This window comes from Phlebotomus papatasi, chromosome 3 (genome assembly GCF_024763615.1).
Source record: "Phlebotomus papatasi isolate M1 chromosome 3, Ppap_2.1, whole genome shotgun sequence".
NCBI lineage: Eukaryota > Metazoa > Arthropoda > Insecta > Diptera > Psychodidae > Phlebotomus > Phlebotomus papatasi.
This window is the reverse complement of record NC_077224.1, coordinates 17,252,537-17,275,498: the sequence shown is the minus strand read 5'-3', so window position 1 is coordinate 17,275,498 and position 22,962 is coordinate 17,252,537. Positions and strand designations below refer to the sequence as shown.

At 34.2% G+C, this 22,962-nt stretch overlaps 1 protein-coding gene and 1 long non-coding RNA gene across 2 annotated transcripts in view; both read right to left on the bottom strand.

The window, feature by feature from the left end:
- LOC129807906 (uncharacterized) overlaps positions 1-22,962 on the bottom strand; it is a 194,884-nt gene that overhangs the window by 63,739 nt on the left and 108,183 nt on the right. The window lies entirely within an intron of this gene.
- On the bottom strand, positions 9,827-14,583 carry LOC129807905 (peptidoglycan-recognition protein 2-like). Its single transcript, XM_055857503.1, has 3 exons — positions 14,227-14,583; positions 10,265-10,383; positions 9,827-10,199 (listed from the first exon to the last, which is right to left on the bottom strand). The coding sequence occupies exons 1-3, from the start codon at positions 14,541-14,543 to the stop codon at positions 9,994-9,996; spliced, it is 642 nt and encodes a 213-aa protein (XP_055713478.1). The 5' UTR covers positions 14,544-14,583; the 3' UTR covers positions 9,827-9,993.

Genomic DNA, 22,962 nt, shown 5'->3' with positions numbered 1-22,962 from the left:
TCGTAAATCGTATAACTCACTAAAATGTTCGTAAAGGATTGTATTTTTTCGCAAACACTGTCCGTAACAAGATCACCTAAAGAGGATTTTTTGTTCTTTTGGAAATATTTTTTCGTGAAAGAACAAAAAATCCTCGTTAGGTTATCTTGTTACAGACAGTGTTTGCAAAAAAATACAATTCTTTACGAACATTTTAGTGAGTTATACGATTTACGAACATTTCGTAAGTCCCCAATAGTAATTCACAAATATTTATAAACAATTTTACAAAATATTTTTTTCTAAAATTTCCTCAAAATGTTAACCATGGTTAAAAAAAAATAAAACAAGAAATACACAAAATGTTAACAAATGTTAAACATTTTTGTACCAAATGTTAAAAATTTGTGTACCAGCAGTTAAAAAATTGTGTACCAAACACTTGCTTAAAATTTTACCAAACACTTTTTCAAATCTGGACAGCCCTCGGTGTAACAATTTTGTGTACAAATTTTTCTGTGTGTAGCTTGAGTGAAAAAAAAAACTGGGTCAACCTTCGCCTGAAAGCTTAGTTCTTTCCATTTAAATTATATTTAATAAAATATAAACTTGACTATAAAGTAAACTAACCCAAATTTAAGTTTCTTCGTCTGCCAGAATATGTTCATAATTCACTCATTTCAACATCTCAAAATTACTCCTAATCACATTTTTGCATTATTTGCAAAGCACAAGTACCTTAGAACGTATGCACAATACGAGCAATAAAGCTCCTGTGCAAATTGTGCTCATGTGCGTCACTTATATATAACGAAAAATCTGAGTAACTTCTAAATTCAATTTTATTCAACCAGAAGAAAAAAATCAACAAAACATTTTATTCTTTAGGATTTTTTCAAAATTGCAGTTTAAAAAAGTTTAAAAATTTAAAAAGTTTACTCTGAACTTTATAAAAGAAGGAAGTATCAATCCAATTAATAGCAATGCTGATTAGCTACTACAAATAGTTTTATTTTCTCAAATTTAAATAAAGTTTCACTTTCAATCAAAGGCAATCAAATACGAAAGGCGATTAGATAAAGAGATCCCTTGTTCTTTTTGTTAAGAGGAAGTAAGACCGACTGTATATGTGGCAATTATAAACCTAAACTTCACTTCAAGACAATAAAAATTACCACTATCAAATACAAATACATTCATAAAGAAAATCCCCCAACTCGAAATCGATTTTTTTAATGAAACTTCGTATATACTCCCTAATTCGGAAACAAGAAATTTATTTGTAATAGTCCCAAAATTTGAAAAATTGTTGTTTATCCTTTACGGTAAGGCTAAAAAGGTCAAAAGTTTCACTTTTCAGGAGAAGGTCCTAATTGGCGAGAGTCAGCGAGTTAGAATGTTATTCAAACCCCCTCGTAAGTGGACACAGGGACTTAAAATGTAATCTTACTTTGCCTTCCGATCCCCTCCTTACCCCTCAGAAACATGGTTTTATGATATATCAAAATTGGTTAGAATGACTATGAGTACATTTTGTAGAATTTGTCCAAGTTATAGACATTTCGTTCATATATTCTAATAAAGTATTACGCTTTACTGTGCTATCACACTAGGTTTTTTTTTTCAATTTGTAAATTCAATTTAATTTTCAGATGAATTGTTCCTTTGCGTTATTTTGCATTAAAAATCATTTGAATTGACATATTTTCGCTTATTTATTGATATAAAGGTATACTTAGTCATTATCTTTCGATCTAAATACAATGACTTGGTTCACAAAAACACGTTTAAAAATGGAAAAATAGCAGAAATGTAGTTGCTCAATTAAATTTAAATTCAGCAAATTAAAACGTTAAAATTGCTCATTAATTTCAATTTTATTACAGTAAAATAAGTAGCCTAAATAATAAAATAAAATAAGTATAAATACAGTGATTAGTGATAAACTTGTACGCGAGTGAAACTTAAGTATCGGGAGTAATTTGTATGTATGTATGAATGTATGTATGTATGTATTTATTTTCATCTGGAAGGAAATTGTTGTATTAAGAAATCGCAGTTGGGATGACTTCACAAAGATTTTCAATAAGACTGTATGAGACTCTTTTCATGAGACCCCTTGTTTACAACCCTTAATTCTGACTTTGGGGATTCTTCTGAATAACAAATAAGTGACTTATAAGGCATTTTAAGTACTATCACACATTTTTCGGGGTCACTCACAATCAAAAATCTCGCGGCACTATTTAAAATTGAGCAAATTTCTTGCGAAATGTGTCCTGGCTGCGAGAACTTTCAAGTAAATTCTAGAAATCTTGCTATGCTCAATTAGTTCAATTGAATTTAAAATTAAATTGTAAAAATCCTAGTGTGACAGTATCCTTAAACATGTCCTTTTATTAATAGATTTTATTCCTATAAGGCAGCTGTTTTGCTTCTTGGGAAAGCTATAAAAATTTATGAAATAAAACAGTAGGAAGCTGTCAAAGAATATACTCAAAAATTGTGAATGTTATGCATATTCGACATTCGAGACACTTCGAAATTCGAACAGGATACTTCACCCACCACATGGACAGGGGCAAACGCAAAGAGAAATCAGTATAAAAAGCAGTTTTATGAATCTTGAGTCCAAGGTATGTTATTTTCAGTAAACAAAAACATGTAAAATTCGCTCATATTCATAAAATAACTTTAAATAATTTTAGCTTATCTGGATTAAACCTGTATTTTCCAAATTAAACGTCGCGTCGTCCCTCTAACTAACCTTCCTCTGACATTAAATTTAACCCTTCTGTAGCATGCAATTGCAAACGAAAGGCTTCCAAGCAGAAGCCAGTGGTCATAAATTATAAATAGAATTTAATTGAATTTTCCCATGAGTGTAGAATACTGTATTTGACAAGTAACTGAAAATCAAATAATACTCAAATTACAATTCCATTTGCCTATAAAATTCCATTTTATTTGGTGTTTCCTCGCTGTATTGCTATTAATTTGCATGATGGTGATCAATTGAAAATGTGGGTGTAATAAAAGCATTTGCTACACTTTGATTATTGCCCATTGTGTTGTATTAAATCACATTTTATGCTGATTGCCATGTGGGAATGGACTTTTTCTGTCTATATTTATCAAGAAAATTCAAAAATATTTATTTTTCATATTTAAATATTTAAAATTTCCCTCTATTCTAACTCCATCAATATAGAGAAAAGTTTTACCACAAATATTGATAGAAATCTATTTATTTATCGGAAATTTTCTTGTGATTTTAAAAGATTTTCTATTTTCTCAAAAATGTGCAAATAAACATTCAAATAAACTCAAAAATACATTTGGGAAAACGTTGAACAGAAAATCAAAACATTTGTTCTGTGCTACTTTTAGTTGTGTAGAATACACCAATAAGATTTATTTCTGCACATTCAGTACACAAAACTTTTCACGTTGAATTCCTATTTAAGAAACAATCGGAAGAACTTTCCACATCCTTAATTGTTGGCTCTCAATTCAAAAACTTGCACTATAAAACTTTCATTATCACATTTAAAAGAAGTATAGCTTCGAGTGATTGATGAAAATGATTTATCTTTATCGAACTGTTATGTTTTAGTAAAGAAGTATTCCAAAGAATACAAAAACAAAATTAGGATAACTACATCTTATTATCACTTAGAAATATTCAACAATTTCGGAGTGACACATCTTCTATATTAATCCAAAATATACATATCTCGCTTATTCGTTATGCAATTGCTCCCTATTATAAGTAATAATAGCCATAAAAGGGCACCTAGGCATAGAAAGTACATCCAAACATGTCTTTATTATTCCCATAGCCAAGCAAATTTTCATCTCTTAAGGGGAGAATCTGAATTAGGAAACCAAAAATTAAAAGTTTTTCACGGTTTTTCTGAAGGAGAAAAAAACGAATAAACTTTAGGAAAATTTTGGAAGATTTAAAAAAATATAATAAAAAAGGAAAAATATTTCGTAAAGATACTTTAAAAACCGATTTTTTTTTACCTTGTGATTTAGGTTCCCCCCTTAAACTATCTCTCGATATTAAAATAGCCCGCAATTCTGCAGGGTGCAATGGTTAAATTTTATTGTGGTAGCAGGGTGGATGGAAAATGTGGCAATAGAGAGTAGTAAAAGAGGTGAATTGGGTAATTTGAGATTGAGGTACGCGGTCCTTACCCAAAGGGAGTTTCTGTGTTAGAACTCAAAAATTCCATTTCATTCTCGTCAATTTTTGGTTCAGCTGCCCCACTCTCAAAAATTTTCATGTGCGTTTATCATAAATAATGGACTTTTTAATGGTGCGAAGCGCAAGGGTTACCAAATTACTATCATCACTAAGAATTATTTACCATAAATAAATAGGAGAATGAGGAGAATTTAAGGCGAGAATTACAAATTTTATTTAACATCGAATAGGGTAAGTGTGCCAAATTCCGGTCAGCTTGCAATTCCGGCCACATTTTTGTTCTTCAAATTTCCATGAATTTTTAGTTTTTGCATCCTCTAGAGATTATACAATGCAAAAAATAACAAACAATATCGCTTCAACGTGCAAGATGATCTGAAAAATGCATTGGAAGAATTCCGGAGGCAAGGAACTATGAAAATGAAGGTGGCCGGAATAAGCCACCAATGCTATGTCTACATTTTTATTCATTTTAAAATGTATTAAGAATTATTTTTAGAGAAAATAAAGACGATAAACTGTCTACAAGGTTCCAAGCAACATTCCTTATAAAAGAGTAATAAAAATATTCAATTTGTATTAAAAATATTACATTTCAAACTTGAAATTTTGGCGCTTACATGCAACTATGCCGAAATTTGGCACACTTACCCTAATGTTTCCACTGTTTCACATGGTAAAAGAGTTAAAGAAAACCACGAAGAAGTACAAAACTTGGCATTAGAGAGTACTTCTCGTTGCTTTTTCCTTTTGCTATTTAAAAACTGTTAGAAAATGTCAATGTTTCAAATTAGACATGATTCCAAATTACTCCACATTACCCTATGGGCTCAATGTGTCATAAATATTTTTTAGGAAAAAAAATACTACAATAGCTGCGAACCTCCTTTAGTGATAAATATCTTAGGAGATGCTAAATGGTGCTTTTTTAAAGTGAGGTCCATACTTTGGAGAAATTTACGTTTATCCCTATACTTCATGTGAGCAACATATATGCGTTGAAGAGTGCAAGTCCTACCCTCTAAAGAATTAAGGACCATTCTACAGCTATCCTGCTTGTGTATCAATTATCTACCTAGAGTTTAAATCACACTTCTGTGCGCTAACCTGCACAGATTCTCTGAAGATCTCCTTTTGTATACAATTTGTTAGATCTGTCAGAAAATTTGTAAGGTCAGAGCTCTAAAATCAATCGCGTAGATGAGCGCCTTAGCCGCCAAAGGTTTATCCTGAACCCTCAGCATTCCTCCTAACGATCCAACTTGAACTAACTTTCAATATTAATTCTCTCTACGATAACCTTCTCGAAGGGGTAACTCACTTGCTGGCAATAGGACCGCTCTTATGAAAAATTGGCGCTGCTCCAAGAGACATCTTTGATGTAAATTCAATTACCAACGGGGGATTTAACCGTTGCTAGGGGGAAGCTAGTGCTAACAAAGTTAAATAAACTGCTTTGAAAAGAATTCTTACGTTTAATTGTTTATTAAATTCCTCTATCTCCCACAGTTTATTCAAAACTATTCGTAGAATATTACTACAAATTTTCAAAACTTTGAAATTTCCATATTCCGCATTTTTTATCGATTATCAAATGTTGGATAACGTGTGAACAACTGTTCCTTGTTCCTACCTCAATAAATAGCTACAGAGAAAGTTCTAAAATTTACCATTTTTACTTCTTTATATTTTTTGCAATTTTTTATAAAACAGAAGTATACCTTTTTCAATAAATCTCGGTAAGAATATCCCGGTCCAAAATATACCACACTGCCCTAAAGAACTTTAGGCTGAAACGGCTAAAAATATCAATATTGACAATGCATCCAATGCATTAACTTTTGTTTTATAAAATCCAAACTGAAAGAAAACACTTGTGATATATTCTATGTTGGTCTAAACTCTAAAAAATCAACAATATTTCACTATCGACGGCTTAAAAAGCTCTAGAAAGTGCATTTCTCAACCGAATGGTATCATGTTTTGGCTCGTTGGAAAGGTTTTGGAATTCTTGGTAACTCTGAACCAATTCCAAATAGTTATGAACTCGTAATAAACCGTTTGAATTTCTGCAATATTCTGCAGAAATTCTGTGGATCTTCTACATCAAAGGGGAGATTAGTGTCGGAAGTGGTGTACAGCTGAAAATAAAGTGCTTGGAAATCTTTGGAAGTAGAAGTATCCGAAAATAAAGTCTTTTCTGTCTAATTCCGAATTTTGCAGACTATACCTCACTTTTAGCTGAGATTTTTAATTCGAGCGGCAGTATAATTTATAAGAAAGTTTGTTGGCATTTTACAAATTCGGTTATGATAATGCAATGACTGAGAAACCTAGACAGATATTGTAGTGAGACTACTTCCACGCTGGACAACGGGCTTGAACCTACGGAGATTGTAGGGGGATGTAGGGAAGCATGAAAGAGCTTGTATTGAGATTATCGGCCTCTAGGACAGGTTCGAAGGGTTCGAAGTACACCGTGACCTGCGGCTAGTCCTTTGGAAGCCAGTTTCGATGAGATAGTAGATACTAGATATATGCTAGTCAGAACTTAAAATAACGAAAAAGAGTGAAGGGCTAGATTTGTTGATACCCAATTGTTGATACCCAAAAACCTTACGCCAATCTGGTGGATTGGTTAAATGTTTCAATATCAAGGTTAGAACATTTAGCTGGAGTCTTGTATCGAAATACAGGTGTGTGATCTCTCATTGATGAACGATACGAAATATAAATGAACGAACAAAAATAATTTGCAGTACGCAAAAAACTCTCTAAGACAGTTTCTATAAATTATAAACAACAATACATCTTTTTTAGAGACTCTCTTTTCCAAAAGTAGCTCCACTAATGTCTTAGAAAATCCATAGAAAGAAATTCTGTTGGTCGTAAAAAACAGATAATATTAAAATATCGTTTTCCTAATTAGATTTTTCATATTTACTAAATAAGTTATTGATTCCTAAGTATGAAAAGTGCATGGAAGTGCAAGAAGTGCTGGAAGTATTGCAGCATTTTCGGGAGTCTTCTGAAATGCTGGAAGTGTAAAGGGCTCTTCCATACAAATTGTGGAAGTGTCTAGAAGTGGTGTACACATTTCCCCCCTAATATCTCCCCCTTGTTTCTCATAAATTTTACTAAAACTTTTCCGAATCGCCAGACCTGTTTTATCCGCCTTGATTATCTGATAGTTTTTCATTAAATTAGAATCTAAGAGTTTCAAGCTATAAAATTACATTTATTAATTTCTATTTACTAAATTTATTCTTTAAGTTTTAAAACAAACCTGAATTAAATTAATATCCATTTTCTTCTCTTAAAAGCTTGAACCGCTTATTTTGAATTTTTGAATTTGAAATTTTGTAAGAGTTCTGATTTTCTAGTCAAACCATAGGTGGGACAATTTTGTCAATTAGATTACGGGTTAAAGTGTAATATAAAGTTGGACTCATTAAATTTGTAAAAAATGACTTTACATGGACCAAGTTCAATAAAGAAGTAATAAATCAACCAATCAACCACCAGACGGGCATGATATAGACAGATCCGTGCGAAATCGGAACAAATTATCTTCCCCTTTTCTAAGGACTAGAAATAAGAGGAAAATTAAGAAAAATACAATTTCTGAATTAAAATACTACATCAATTAATTAACCATTTAAGAAGTTAAATATCGGTATAATTTTCAATATTAGGATTAAGATTAATGTTTAATAATGTGCAACAGCTTGAAGATGTCTTAAAAATTTTTTTAAGCTTCATAAGGGAAAGTGCCCTTAAGTCGACCTGTTCCTCGATTTGACCGGTAGAGTTATTTATTCAATTTATGTATATTTGCACTAATATTTGGCGCATGATCTAACATTAATAGGTCAATTATTCCATAAATAAATACGAATCAGTGACAATTTTATAGAAATTCACCAGTAAAACATTCAAAATATTGACCACCGGTCGTGTCGAGGAACCGGTCGACTCAAGGGCACTTTACCTTAATTAGGTTTTTTTCATTAAAAATTCTTTATTTCATTAAAAGCTTCACAAAATTTGGACCACATTTTAATTTTAATTGTCTTATGATTTGATGGATAGTCAATTGATAAAATTATGAAAGATAATTTATTGAACTTCGGAAATGGCTAAAAGGTGTTAGGGAAACTGGGGCAGCAGTACAAACGGGGTAGTTGTAAACACTGCATTTTTTTTTTTAAATCACATAATAGACTTCAGAGGATGAGACCTTTATCAGTTTATGTTTATAGACCTCGTATCAGTATTTTGTGCTACCCCATTTCTACTGTTGCCGCAGTCTCCCGTAATTGCTTATAAAAATCTTATCACTATTGTCAGCCAGTATTACAGAAGTGCCTCAAATGCCCCTAATTCATGTTCACAGAAAAATATTTTTAAGTAAATTTAGAAAAAAAATCAAAAAAGAAATCCAGCTGTGCTTATTATCGATAGACAGCATTTTTGTGTATCTTATAAATCATTTATTTAAAGTATCGCAAAGTACTTTATTCACTCTAATCAAGGACTTCATTGGGCTTTGGCAATAAATGGACAGCCTTTTCGAAGAAAAATTCGAAAATGTTTCATTCGAAAGTGCCCAGTTCATCCCTATCACATCAATTAAATGCCAAGCTCTTAGATGGTGAAGAAAAATTACGTGTAATTTTTGTCGAGGAAATTGCTGTGTATAAGCTAGTGGTGTACAATTAAACAAAGAGTATAATTCCCTATTATTATTTTAGTCTCTAGCACTTGAGAAGAAAAATAGGGGTATAATTAATTCACAGTTTTCTAAGCAGGATATTTCTATGGAAAATGGAATACCTCGTAGTAATTCTGTAGTTTTTGTCCCCTTCAAACACAGTATTTTGTCGTAAAATATCGAATAAAATACCAAATTCTCCTTTATTTTAACAGCATCTTTAAATTAATAATTAAGTTACAACGGAAATTGTAATTTCCCGTTGAAAGTACCCTTTAAAAGTCAAAATTTAATTCGCAAAAGTGACAAATAACCTGGTTTTAAGCAATTTTCCTTGAGAATTTGTAAGAAAGTGAATAACATTTCTCATTCATAGCTACACGTGAAAATGGGCTGGAAATATCTTGTTCTGGAGTGTAATTTAAGCAGAGATTTTACTACAGTACTAAAAATATTTTGCACATAAACTTGATAAATCCTGTGGTGCAAATGGGAACGGTAAAGGGAGGTATTTGACGCAATTTTGACGACCTAGGAGCCCTAGGAGGATTTCCACGTGTTTCAAAATACGCACCAACTGACATATGACCGGACATTAGACGACTAATTCTATCTCGGGGAAATAAATTAATTTTACACAAGATAAGGGGATAACACCATGGGACCCAGAGAGATATTCTTCGCATTCGGGTCTAAGGGATACCAGTTGGGCCATAATCAAGACCATTGAGGTGCTCATCCTCAGCCCTCCGTGAATTCCTACATATTTAATGATAACAGACACCATTTCACTTGCATGAAGCACAATTTCAGCCTCAAAATGAACTCAAATGTCTCCCACCAGTCCCTTACACACCTCCCCCACCCCCTTCGCCCCCAAAAATTCTCACTCAAACTCCACGAAATGAAATCATTTATCATCTGGTGAAATATTTTATGTAATACGCCTTAGTACATGTGCATGATCTTGAGGGGAAAATTACTAATTCACCCAAAAACATCTTCAGCCTATCTGGACACAATCTCTCTTGTACCTCTCCATGACCTTCTCCCAGATATGTTACACACTCAATCTTACAAGTCCTTATCAGACAAAGATTATTTGGCCCTGATCCACAGCCATCCAATGAGGCCAATTTTGAATTTCCTCATTCAATTTGGCACCAGGGCTTTCAGTTCTTGATATATCTCGAGCTCCAAACAAGCTGTAGTTTTCATCTAAATATTGCTTAGAACGACCACACACCAGGAGACTTTTGGCCGAATCCAGTGCCACCTGGGAAGGTAGTTTATCTAAAATAAATTGTGCCCATAATTAAATAAACCCCAATACAAAATTTTACATGTCTTAAAATTACCAGTAAAGTTCCCAATAAAAGCTATGCCAACCGATTTCTCATTGTAATTCTTCGTATGGCGTCCAATTTGATACCATCCAATACCTTCGTATACATTTCCATCATTTCCAATTAAGAAACTAAAAGAAATTATTAGTACTACATAACAGCCTTTGAAACTGTATTATAAGTTCATTAGCAACATACACAACAAGTTGTCTTTACAGGTACAAAGATCCAAAGCAAAAAAAAAATATAGTTAGCCGAGACACAGAACAATATCCCTATTTTTTGTCCTTTAAAGCGAAATTATTTTGTAAAGTTTTCACTATTAGAAAAAAAACCGGTATCTTTTCTATATCTGTGTATTTTTTTTTTCACCAATTGAGGATTTAAGAGCCACTCTATACCACATAAAAGCTTTTCTATGGAATGGGTTTGTGTCCAAGAATAAATAATAAAAATAATAATAATAACCCTAATTATGGGCTCCCCATTTCAAATTCTTCTACAGTTAGTGATATTTCATCTTAAAATTTTATACTTGCACTGAGAAAGACAAGACAACTACAATAGCGCAGTGACTATAAAAATTAATGGAGGGTGTCTCGGCTAATTCTATAGACATCAGCGTAACTGGAAATGAATAACATCGATTTTTATAATTTACATATAAAAGCACAATATTAACTTTAGTTTATCATATATATTTTTTTTAATTTTAGCCATAAATCCACTCGTATATTTTTTTTATTATAAAAATATATATTCAATTATAATGAAAAAGCCAAGTTAAGCATGAAATAAACTCCAAACTAATTGGAGTGAGATTGTAACAATATAAATTCTTTTATTTGCCCCTTTTGCTTTTTATCCTGATTCAAATGTCGCTCTAATTAGTAAAATCAAAATTGGTTTCATAATTTTTGAATTTTATTCATTATTTTTTTTATTAACTTTAGAGGTAAAAATCGTCAAGACTTATTGTTCCTTTGGAAATTATCAAAAATTAAGAGAAAAAGGTATAAACTACTTCCTAAAATAAATTGTAGGAGGGGCCTAAAATATTATGAATTGATAAATAAGCCACGTCCTTACTATGAAAGAGGTATCTCATTTCTAAACAGCTATTAAGACATTTTTCAATTTATTTTAATAAAAAGGACTCTAGTTCATGATTAATTACAATGTCCTTGTTCTTATCATAATTCTAAATCCTAGTTCTTGCTCTTGATACTGACTACGAGGGGTAACTCATTTCCGGGAACTCGAGCCAATCTGGCTGGGGAACCCATAGATTTTTTTTTCAGGAAACCCGGGGAACCCATACATATTTTGGGAACTCGAGCCAATCTGATTGATTATGAATTACCCCTTGACTGACTATAGTTTATTAAATAATTCGGAAAATAAAGTACGAAGGGTGAGAATTATAGGAAAAGATGAAAAACGAAATCAACACGACTTAACCGAATTTTAGATTCTCAAAAGTACTTCAACAAAATACAAGACAAAAGCGCCCTAAGATTTCTTTATTAATTTTAAAGAGTCTCAAAAAAATCTCATTTTCTGCAACGAAGGTCGCTTAAGTCTCTAATGTTCTAAGTGTTGCAAATGTCCCATGTCTGACATTCCAAATTCGTTAAATCCCAAATCTACTAAGTGTACCATTTATCTTTCATCACATTTTTCAAGCATCCAATTCACCGGTGTTCTAAATGTTCCTAATATCTCACTTCTGAGTTTTCTAAATATCCCAAATGTACCATGTCTAACATTCTAAATGTTTCATATCAATTCGCAAGTGTACTAACTATGCCAAAAAATCTTATATCACAGTTTTCGAGTATCCCATTCACAAGAGCTCTAAGTGTCCCAAATATCTTATATCCTAAATGTCCCAAATGTCCCATTACTGACATTCTAAATATGACATATCATATTCTAAGTGTACTAAGTATGCCAAATGTATTATACGACATTTTCAAGTGCCCCATTCACGGGAGCTCTAAGTGTCCCAAATATCTTATATCCTAAATGTTCTAGCTGACCCAAATGTCCCATTACTAACATTCTAAATATGACATATCATATTCCAAGTGTACTAAATATTCCAAATATTCCAAACGACATTTTTCAAATGCCCCATTCACAGGAGCTATAAGTGTCCAAAATATCTTATATACCAAATGTGCCAGTACTGACATTCTAAACATGACATATCATATTTTAAGTGTACTAAATACGCCTAATGTATCATACGACATTTTTCAAAGGCCCCATTCACAAGAGCTATAAGTGTCCCAAATATCTTATATCCTAAATGTTCTAGCTGTCCCAAATGTCCCATTACTGACATTCTAAATATGAGATATCATATTTCAAGTGTACTAAGTATGCCAAATGTATTATACGACAGTTTTCAAGTGCCCCATTCACAGGAGTTGTCCCAACTATCCCATGCCGCAAGTATTCCAACTGTCCTAAATATCCCAGGTCCCCTTCCAAATGTCTCATATCATATCTCAAGTGTATTACGTATACCAAATGTCTTACATCACATTTTTTGAGTGTCCCATTCACAAGAGCCCAAAGTGTTCCAAATATCTTATGTCCTAAGTGTTCTAGGAATCCCAAATGTCCCATTCCTGACATTCCAAACATGTCACATCGAATACCAAGTGTCTATGTATACCAAATGTCTCATATCACATTTTTCAAATATCCCATTCCCAAGTGTTCTAAGTGTCCTAAATGTCCCATGTCTAATCTTCCAAATGTCTCATATCATATCTCAAGAGTACTAAGTATATCAAATGTCTTATATTACATTTTTCAAGTATCCCATTCACAAGAGCTGTAAGTGCCCTAAATATCCCATTTCTTAGGTATTCTAGGTGTCTCAAATGTTCCACATCTAATCTACCTAATGTGTGTACTAAGTGTTCCAAGTATTTTATGACACATTTTTGAAGTATCCTATTTACAATAGCCCTAATTGTCCCAAATATCCCATGTCTGACATTCCAAATGTCTCATATCACATTTTTCGAGTGTTCCATTCACGAGAACTCTAAATGTCTCAAATATCTTATGTCCTAAGTCTTCTAAACGTCCCAAATGTCCCATGTCTGATGTTCCAAATCTCTTCTATCTCAAGTATACTTAAGTGTCCCAAGTGTCTTACGTCATATTTTCAAGTTCCCATTAACGAGAGTTCTAAGTGTCCCAAATGTCCAATGCCCCAAGTGGTCTAAAAAGTGTTCAAAATATCCCATGTCTGACATTGCAAATGTTTCATATCACATTTTTCAAGTGTCTCATGGCACAAGAACTCTAGAAGTGTCCCAATGCCATACATATTTTCTGTCCCACATCTCAATGACCCATTTATTCGAACTGTCTCATAGTCTAAAAGTGAGATTAATGTTCCAAGAACTGAATTCATACTGATTCATTTTCATATTCATATAACGATCGTACATCAAGATTTACAACAACACGGTATTTACTATAAATATATTAGATTCTAATATAAATATAATAAAATGAAGATTCTATAATTCTTAGTAGGGGAAAGTACTCTCCCTTCGAACGTTCATGCCTTCGAATAATGTGAATTTTCCTTTAGTTTTCCTAAGAAACTTACACATTTCTATAAAATATTAGTTGTCTTATCATCATTTGTTGATAATTCCTTGATAATTAAGTGTAAATCTCTTACGAAAAACAAAAGAAATTCACATTATTCGAAGGCATGAACGTTCGAAGGGAGAGCACTTTCCCCTATTCGTTTGGCAGAATTTTCAATGGAGGTTTCTACTCTATACTGTCATTAGTTCTCACTCAGTGCCTGCATATAGAAAATCATAAAAGATTGTTATGCAAATTTTGTACTCAACGTGTTAACTTGTTGTGCATATTGCAACAAAGTTATAAAACAGCCTTTCCTTGGGATAACCTAAATATCCTTTTCTACATACTTGTACGCAATATCTCCAAAGTGCTTTTCTCTTTGATGGTATCTCTGAAAGCTCTTAACACGACGCTTGCAGGTATCCAGAGACCAACATTCAGGTGAAGCTGTGTGACAGATGATGGCTATTTTCACGGGAAGTTCAAGAAAATTGATCTCAGTTGAATCACTGGCATTCCATTCACCACGTCCAACAACTCTGGGACACACAATTTCCGATGAATTTTCACACATAGCACAACAAATGAGCCCGATTGCAATGAAGCTTATTGAAAGCTTTGTATTTGTCATTGTTGGACCAACAAAAACCCGACGGGAGTGCATGGTAAAAAAAAAGACCTTAAATATCAATATATGGACGAAAGTGTAAGAATGAATGGCAATATTCACACTCGGTGGCATGATTTTATATACCACAGAGAAAATTTTTCAAGTATCCAGATTCAATACCCATGGTATTGATTTTAATCCCACCATTTCAATACCAAAATTATCTCAAATTTTCTTGAAAATAGGTGCATATTGGGATTGATTTTAATTTCTAGAACAAAGTTAAGAAATATTGGGATTACTTTTAGGACATATTAGTATTAAATTTATGAAATTAATTTTTTGAGGAGGAAATGGTATTGTTTCTATCTCAATTTGAGATTGAATTTTAGAATTCGTGGGATTAATTTAATCCCATTGCAGCATTGATTTTTGAAAGTCATTATTTATTAGGAAACAGTATTAATTCTATCCCATTCTGGTATTGATTCTATCCTATTTTGGTATTGATTCTATCCCATTTTGGTATCGATTCTATCCCATTCTGGGATTGATTCTATCCCATTCTGGGATTGATTCTATCCCATTTTGGGATTGATTCTATCCCATTTTGGGATTGATTCTATCCCACTCTGGGATTGATTCTATCCCATTTTGGGATTGATTCTATCCCATTTTGGGATTGATTCTATCCCACTCTGGGATTAATTCTATCCCACTCTGGGATTGATTCTATCCCACTTTGGGATTGATTCTATCCCATTCTGGGATTGATTCTATCCCATTTTGGGATTGATTCTATCCCGCTCTGGGATTGATTCTATCCCATTCTGGGATTGATTCTATCCCATTCTGGGATTAATTCTATCCCATTTGGATTGATTCTATCCCACTCTGGATTGATTCTATCCCACTGTGGGATTGATTCTATCCCACTCTGGGATTGATTCTATCCCATTTTGGGATTGATTCTATCCCATTCTGGGATTAATTCTATCCCATTCTGGGATTGATTCTATCCCATTTTGGGATTGATTCTATCCCACTCTGGGATTGATTCTATCCCACTGTGGGATTGATTCTATCCCACTCTGGGATTGATTCTATCCCATTCTGGGATTGATTCTATCCCACTCTGGGATTGATTCTATCCCATTTTGGGATTGATTCTATCCCATTCTGGGATTGATTCTATCCCATTTTGGGATTGATTCTATCCCGCTCTGGGATTGATTCTATCCCATTCTGGGATTGATTCTATCCCATTCTGGGATTAATTCTATCCCATTCTGGGATTGATTCTATCCCATTTTGGGATTGATTCTATCCCACTCTGGGATTGATTCTATCCCACTGTGGGATTGATTCTATCCCACTCTGGGATTGATTCTATCCCATTTTGGGATTGATTCTATCCCACTCTGGGATTGATTCTATCCCATTCTGGGATTGATTCTATCCCACTCTGGGATTGATTCTATCCCATTTTGGGATTGATTCTATCCCATTTTGGGATTGATTCTATCCCACTCTGGGATTGATTCTATCCCATTCTGGGATTGATTCTATCCCACTCTGGGATTGATTCTATCCCATTTTGGGATTGATTCTATCCCATTCTGGGATTGATTCTATCCCACTCTGGGATTGATTCTATCCCATTTTGGGATTGATTCTATCCCATTTTGGGATTGATTCTATCCCACTCTGGGATTGATTCTATCCCATTTTGGGATTGATTCTATCCCACTCTGGGATTGATTCTATCCCATTTTGGGATTGATTCTATCCCACTCTGGGATTGATTCTATCCCATTCTGGGATTGATTCTATCCTATTTTGGGATTGATTCTATCCCACTCTGGGATTGATTCTATCCCACTGTGGGATTAATTCTATCCCACTCTGGGATTGATTCTATCCCACTCTGGGATTGATTCTATCCCATTTTGGGATTGATTCTACCCCACTCTGGGATTTATTCTATCCCATTCTGGGATTGATTCTATCCCATTTTGGGATTGATTCTATCACACTCTGGGATTGATTCTATCCCATTTTGGGACTGATTCTATCCCACTCTGGGATTGATTCTATCCCATTTTGGTATTGACTACCCCATTTTGGTATTTTGGTGTGTACACTGTATCCACTGCAGCCCTTTTGCACTAATAACCAGGCAAAAGACAGCATACACTCAGACTTCACTTTAAATACAAAACACTCGCACAAGACACGTCATTACCATCTTCCTTCCCAAAGCGATTCCAAAAGGACTATAGGGTATTGATTTTATCCCACTGAGGTATATATTCTACGATACTATGGTATCAGTTTTATATTATTAAGGTATCATTCTCATTCCCGATGGGATAGAATCAATCCCAGAGTGAGATTGAATCAATACCAAAATGGGATAGAATCAATCCCAGAGTGGGATAGATTCAATCCCAGAGTGGGATAGAATTAATCCCAGAGTGGGATAGAATCAATCCCAGAGTGGGATAGAATCAATCCCAAAGTGGGATAGAAACAATCCCAGAGTGGGATAGAATTAATCCCAGAGTGGGATAGAATCAATCCCAAAATGGAATAGAATCAATCCCAGAGTGGGATAAAATCAATCCCAGAGTGGGATACAATCAATCCCAGAGTGGGATAGAATCAATCCCAGAGTGGGATAGAATCAATCCCAGAGTGGGATAGAATCAATCCCAAAATGGGATAGAATCAATCCCAAAGTGGGATAGAATCAATCCCAGAGTGAGATAGAATTAATCCCAGAGTGGGATAGAATCAATCCCAGAGTGGGATAGATTCAATCCCAGAGTGGGATAGAATCAATCCCAGAGTGGGATAGAATCAATCCCAGAGTGGGATAGAATCAATCCCAAAGTGGGATAGAATCAATCCCAGAGTGGGATAGAATTGATCCCAGAGTGGGATAAAATCAATCCCAGAGTGGGATAGAATCAATACCAGAGTGGGATAGAATTAATACCCAGAGTGGGATAGAATCAATCCCAGAGTGGGATAGAATAAATCCCAGAGTGGGATAGAATCAACCCCAGAGTGGGATAGAATCAATCCCAGAGTGGGATAGAATCAATCCCAAAATGGGATAGAATCAATCCCAGAGTGGGATAGAATCAATCCCAGAGTGGGATAGAATTAATCCCAGAGTGGGATAGAATCAATCCCAAAATGGGATAGAATCAATCCCAGAGTGGGATAGAATCAATCCCAGAGTGGGATAGAATTAATCCCAGATGGGATAGAATCAATCCCAGAGTGGGATAGAATCAATCCCAAAGTGGGATAGAATCAATCCCAAATGGGATAGAATTAATCCCAGAATGGGATAAATCAATACCAGAATGGGATAGAATCAATCCCAAAATGGGATAGAATCAATCCCAGAGTGGGATAGAATCAATCCCAAAGTGGGATAGAATCGATCCCAAAATGGGATTAAAATCAATACCAGAATGGGATAGAATCAATCCCAAAATGGGATAGAATCAATACCAGAATGGGATAGAATCAATACCAAAATGGGATAGAATCAATACTCATTGCGATTGAAATTTAATGATTTTATGGTATTAAATCAATGACAGAGATTTTCTTGAATTTAATCCCAAAATACCCTAGAATTTAATACCACGAGGTATTGGAGCCCTTTTAATACCAAAAGTATCCCAAAAAAGTATTGATTCTAGGGTATTTTTTTTCTCTGTGACCAGAATGTGTCACATACACTGTTGAAACTTTTCCACTAATCATAAGGTTAGGGAGGTCGCGCCAGCAAGTACAGAAGCTTGAGATAATGGCCATGATCAATTACACATTGTACGGCGGGAATTCCCGCTGAGCATGGCTGTGTCAGGAAAATCCTCTCGAACACACAATTTCATGCTTCCAGGGAAATCCCCCACACCCACACACTCTCTGCATTTCTCCCCCATCTTCTGGGATGGAGGAGAAATACTGTGCAAGACGAAGGCGAGAGTGAACAAATCTCCAGACTATGAACTTCACTAGACCCCGAGAAACTCACACCAAATCTGGCTGAACTTTCACGTTTCACCTCAGCACATTTCCTCATTTAACTATGCGTCACCAGAGAGAAGAAAACTCTTCTGGTTAATCTTGAGAAATTTGCTTAATATCTTTAGAGAGTGATTCTATATTTGCAATTGTACTATTGCTTATTATAAAATTAGAAATGTGGTGATTTTCTTCAAAGCTCCCGTTTAATCCCTTCACTGAGAGAAATCCGAAAAAGTTAAAATAACATTCCGGAAATGTTTATTTTACCCTGCAGTATTGATCCAAAATCGGTGTAAATATTACCCTTTTTAGGTGTATTGGGGGTTAAAATTACCCTTTTCATGTTAATTTTACCCTTAAAGACGTGTAAAATCAACATTAAGAAATGTTGATATATTTTTACACCTAAAAAGTGTTAAAGTTATGAGGAAAAAAAGTTAGTAGCACCTTCTTTTTTTCTCAGCGTTTGAACGATCTCTAAAGGTTAGTAAAACTCTTGTTTTGCATAATGTGATTAATTAGGAATCTCTAAGTGGATCAGTCTACAGAGCACTGGTTTTCATAATTGTAAGATATTCAGTTCGAGACTGGTCAACTTCTTTATCAGCTGAGTCACAAATTCATTCACTAAAATAAATCCAAAACTATATCAACAGTTATGACAAAGCATCCCGGCTTTTCAATATGCTCGAGCTCCTGAAAGTTGCTCACGACTTAGAATATTTTGCAGTAATTTTTCACTGCAGAATCAAATTTAACCTTTAACCTAAAGGCTGCATAATCTATTGTAAGTATAATGTTGAATTTTAAATGAAAATTATTTTTTTGGTTCATATACATGAATCCAATCAGTAATCCCAAGACCTTTCCAACAGTCCCAATTTTATCTAAATCGGTTGATAAATTCTCGTTCTAGAGTTGATTGACCTCGGACTTTCAGAAAACGTATTAGGAATAATTCAAGTAAATTTTCGTACATAGACAAGAAGTGGGGAGTGGATGACTTATCCAGACACTTTCAATTACCTTTAGTCCCCACCTCAAGTAAATTTTCCTCAATGTCTGACTGTGGCCAGGCAATGAAAAGACATAAAAACAGAGTAACTTTGATAGGGACTTTCCGGTGTTCGCCAGTGAAAAAGGTCATCCTAAGATGAAAACACTTTTTTCGTCTTTCCCAGAGAAGAAGGTCCCGATGTGGACCTTCTTCAGTGGTCGACTAAATAATGTTCTCGTAATTATTCTTAGGGATCGTGAAGTTCAAGGGTTATATATCACTCATCAATATCAGGATGTCAATGTGGGGTTTGGTTTTTTTCTTTAGGAGAACTTTTCCCCTAATTTTTGTAGTTATTGCAATAAACGGCAAAAATTCATATCACATTTTCCTTCCCAAAATTCGTAAAAATTAGTTTAAAAAAATTAGGGAAAAAGTTCTCCTAAAGAAAAAAAAAACCAAACCCCACACTGACATCCTGATAGTGATGAGTGATATGTATCCCTTGAACTTCATGATTCCTAAGAGTATTTACGAGAACATTATTTAGTCGCCCACTGAAGAAGGTCCACATCGAAACCGAAAGCTGTATGCAAGACGAAAAAAGTGTTTTCATCTTAGGATGACCTTTTTCACTGGAAAACACCGGAAAGTCCGTCTCAAAGTACATTGCGCCAGTTCATCATCATTGATTAAACACAGTGACTTTATTTTTCATATATACTGTAAATCGATACTCAGAGGTACGACAAAAAAAAGATTCCTGTAGGTGAATTTTTGAGACATTCGAAAATCAAGAGATTTATATTGCCCTTTCTGCCGAGTTCGGGAAATAAATGGACAGTCTAATATCCGAAACTGGTTCAACAAGTTCAATATAAAAAATATTATAGGGGATGGATGAACAATTTAACCCAGGGGCACTTTCAATTTTTTCGTACTTTTCTCATCTCCTTCTCATCCCTTGTTTGATTTCTGTTTTAACAGACATTGTGTGGACATGCTTAATTTATTACTGCTCGAACTCAATGGGAGAGCAGTTATATAATACACTTCTTTTTCAACTTGTCACGCGGCAAGAGGCCAAACGGTAAGAGATATAGACTTTCGGCCTTCGGCGACACCGCCATAAGTCAACATTATCTAGGACAATCTTTTCTCCCCCTCCCTCATACCCCCTCTTCGCATACCAAACGATATTTTTTGGTTTATTTCTAAAACGGATCCTGCGATTTGTTTCATTTACGAATATGTTTTAGATGTAGCCAAGGCGAATATTTCATCCTTAGACATCTATGCTCGAGAACCACTTCGATATCGATTTTTAGTAGATCAAGGTTTAACCCGTTTAACCACTTTGGAGGGCCTATTTTTCAACCAATTTGCTTAAAATTGGATTTTTCTTGAAAGATCTTGAAATTTCCAACCCGACTGCATCGGACTTTATCGATCAAGAGTCGGTTGTGTACCCGTAATTGGTGTATCTTTTTCAAATATTTTTCAAATTCTTTTTTATTTGTTCAAAAGCTTATAACACGGCTAGAGGCCAAACGGTAAGAGATATCGAATTCCGATTTTAGACGACCCGTGCCCATAACTCAACATTTTCTAGGAAACTCATTTTCTTTTCCGGTTCACTCCCTCCTTCCTCTCCAAAACCATGTGTTTTTTGTTCATTTAGAAAATAGCTCGTAAAATTTCCTTCATTTTCGAATATGTTTTGGAGGTAGTCAAGGCGAATATTTCGTCCCTGGACACCTGTGTTCGAAAACCATTTTGATATCGAATTTTCAGAAATCAAAGTTTTCAAAGGGCCTATTTTTCAACCCATTTGCTTAAAATTTGATTTTTTGAAAGATTTTGAAATTTTCAACCCGACTGCATCGGACTTAATCAGTTAAGAATTGGTATAGTACCCGTAAATGATTTACCTTTCTCGGAATTACTTTTTTATTTGTTCGAAAGATTGTTATTCATGCCAAAATATTCTAAAACCTATTTTTCTTAAGCAATCTCTGATTTCGGAATGTGTTTTTATTTATCAATCAATTTATTTATCGGTAGTGAAGCGGTATGTACCCAAAATACATGCGAAATTTGCCATCCGTTTGTTCATTTTCTAATTCAATATTTAATTTAATTTAATTTTCAAACGATATCACTTCTTAGTAAGCGCGAACCTTCTTTTGATCATGGATTAACTCTACAAAAGAAACGCACATCACATCCCTGTACCTTTTTGCTTATGTTTCTGCCACAAAATTGTAGAATTTGTAGTGTCAGTTTTTTTTTTTAATCAAATTTTTCAAAGCCCAGCGGGCAGCAAATGCTAACCGATTTCAATTCAGCTGAGAACATATTTATTTTCAGCTGAATTCTGCTAACCTTAAAATGACACTCGCAAGGGCCCACCCGGCAAATTCTGCAGAATTCTGCAGAAATTCGTTAGATTTGAATTACTAACTGCCGAAAAATCAGAAGAATTTCTGCAGAATTTTGTTCTAAGGTGGATCCGATCCTTGTATGAAAATTCTGCAGAATTTTCTACAGAATTTCTATAGAAAATTTTAAAATTATCGGCAGAATTTCTTTAGAGTATTTAGATGATTTCTACATTTCTTCTACCCCTTCTACCCTTTCTAATGTCTCTAAACTTTATTTGAACTACATAAAAATATGTAGTTCAATTTATTTAAAATTCAATTTTTATTCAACAATTTTACGTGAATACTCTCTATTTTATCATCTCTCTCTATCTTATAATGTTATAATACAATATTATTAAATCAGCCATAATTGAAAATACGAAGGGGAAGGAAATGGTTAGAAAACACGAAAGAAATTCGCGATGCTCACGAAGTCGCACGACTATCCCGATGCCACACGAAGTATCCGATTGAATGACAAGAAACGTTAAAATTTCAAAACTGCAGAATTGCAGATCGAAGATTTGCTGGGGGAGTGCCAATTTCTTATATTTGGTTAGAACTTTTTGTTCGAGAACCACGGACCGGTCAGCATATTTTTGCTGATCGACTCAGCAAAAATATGCTAAAAACACTGTCTAAGCTAACTGAGCTCGCAGGGTAATAACAGTTTTTCAAGAACAAAGGTTAAAAAGGCTCTAGAGAACGCATTTCTCAGCAGAATGGTATCATGTTTGCGCTTGCAAGAAAGGCCTTGGAATTTATGTCAAGTCTAAACAGACTTCAATCAGTTCTGAACCGGTAATAAACCGGTTCATAACCGATAATTAATAACTTTTGAGCAATTTATGAATCAGTTTAAATCGGTTGATAACCGGAAACGGTAAAAATTTCGAAAATACTTTTGAGATATGACTAAATCACGAGTTGCCACCCTTGTTTTAATTGGAATTTTCATACTTTTTCTTTCAAAAAAAAAACTTGTTGGTTTAAAATT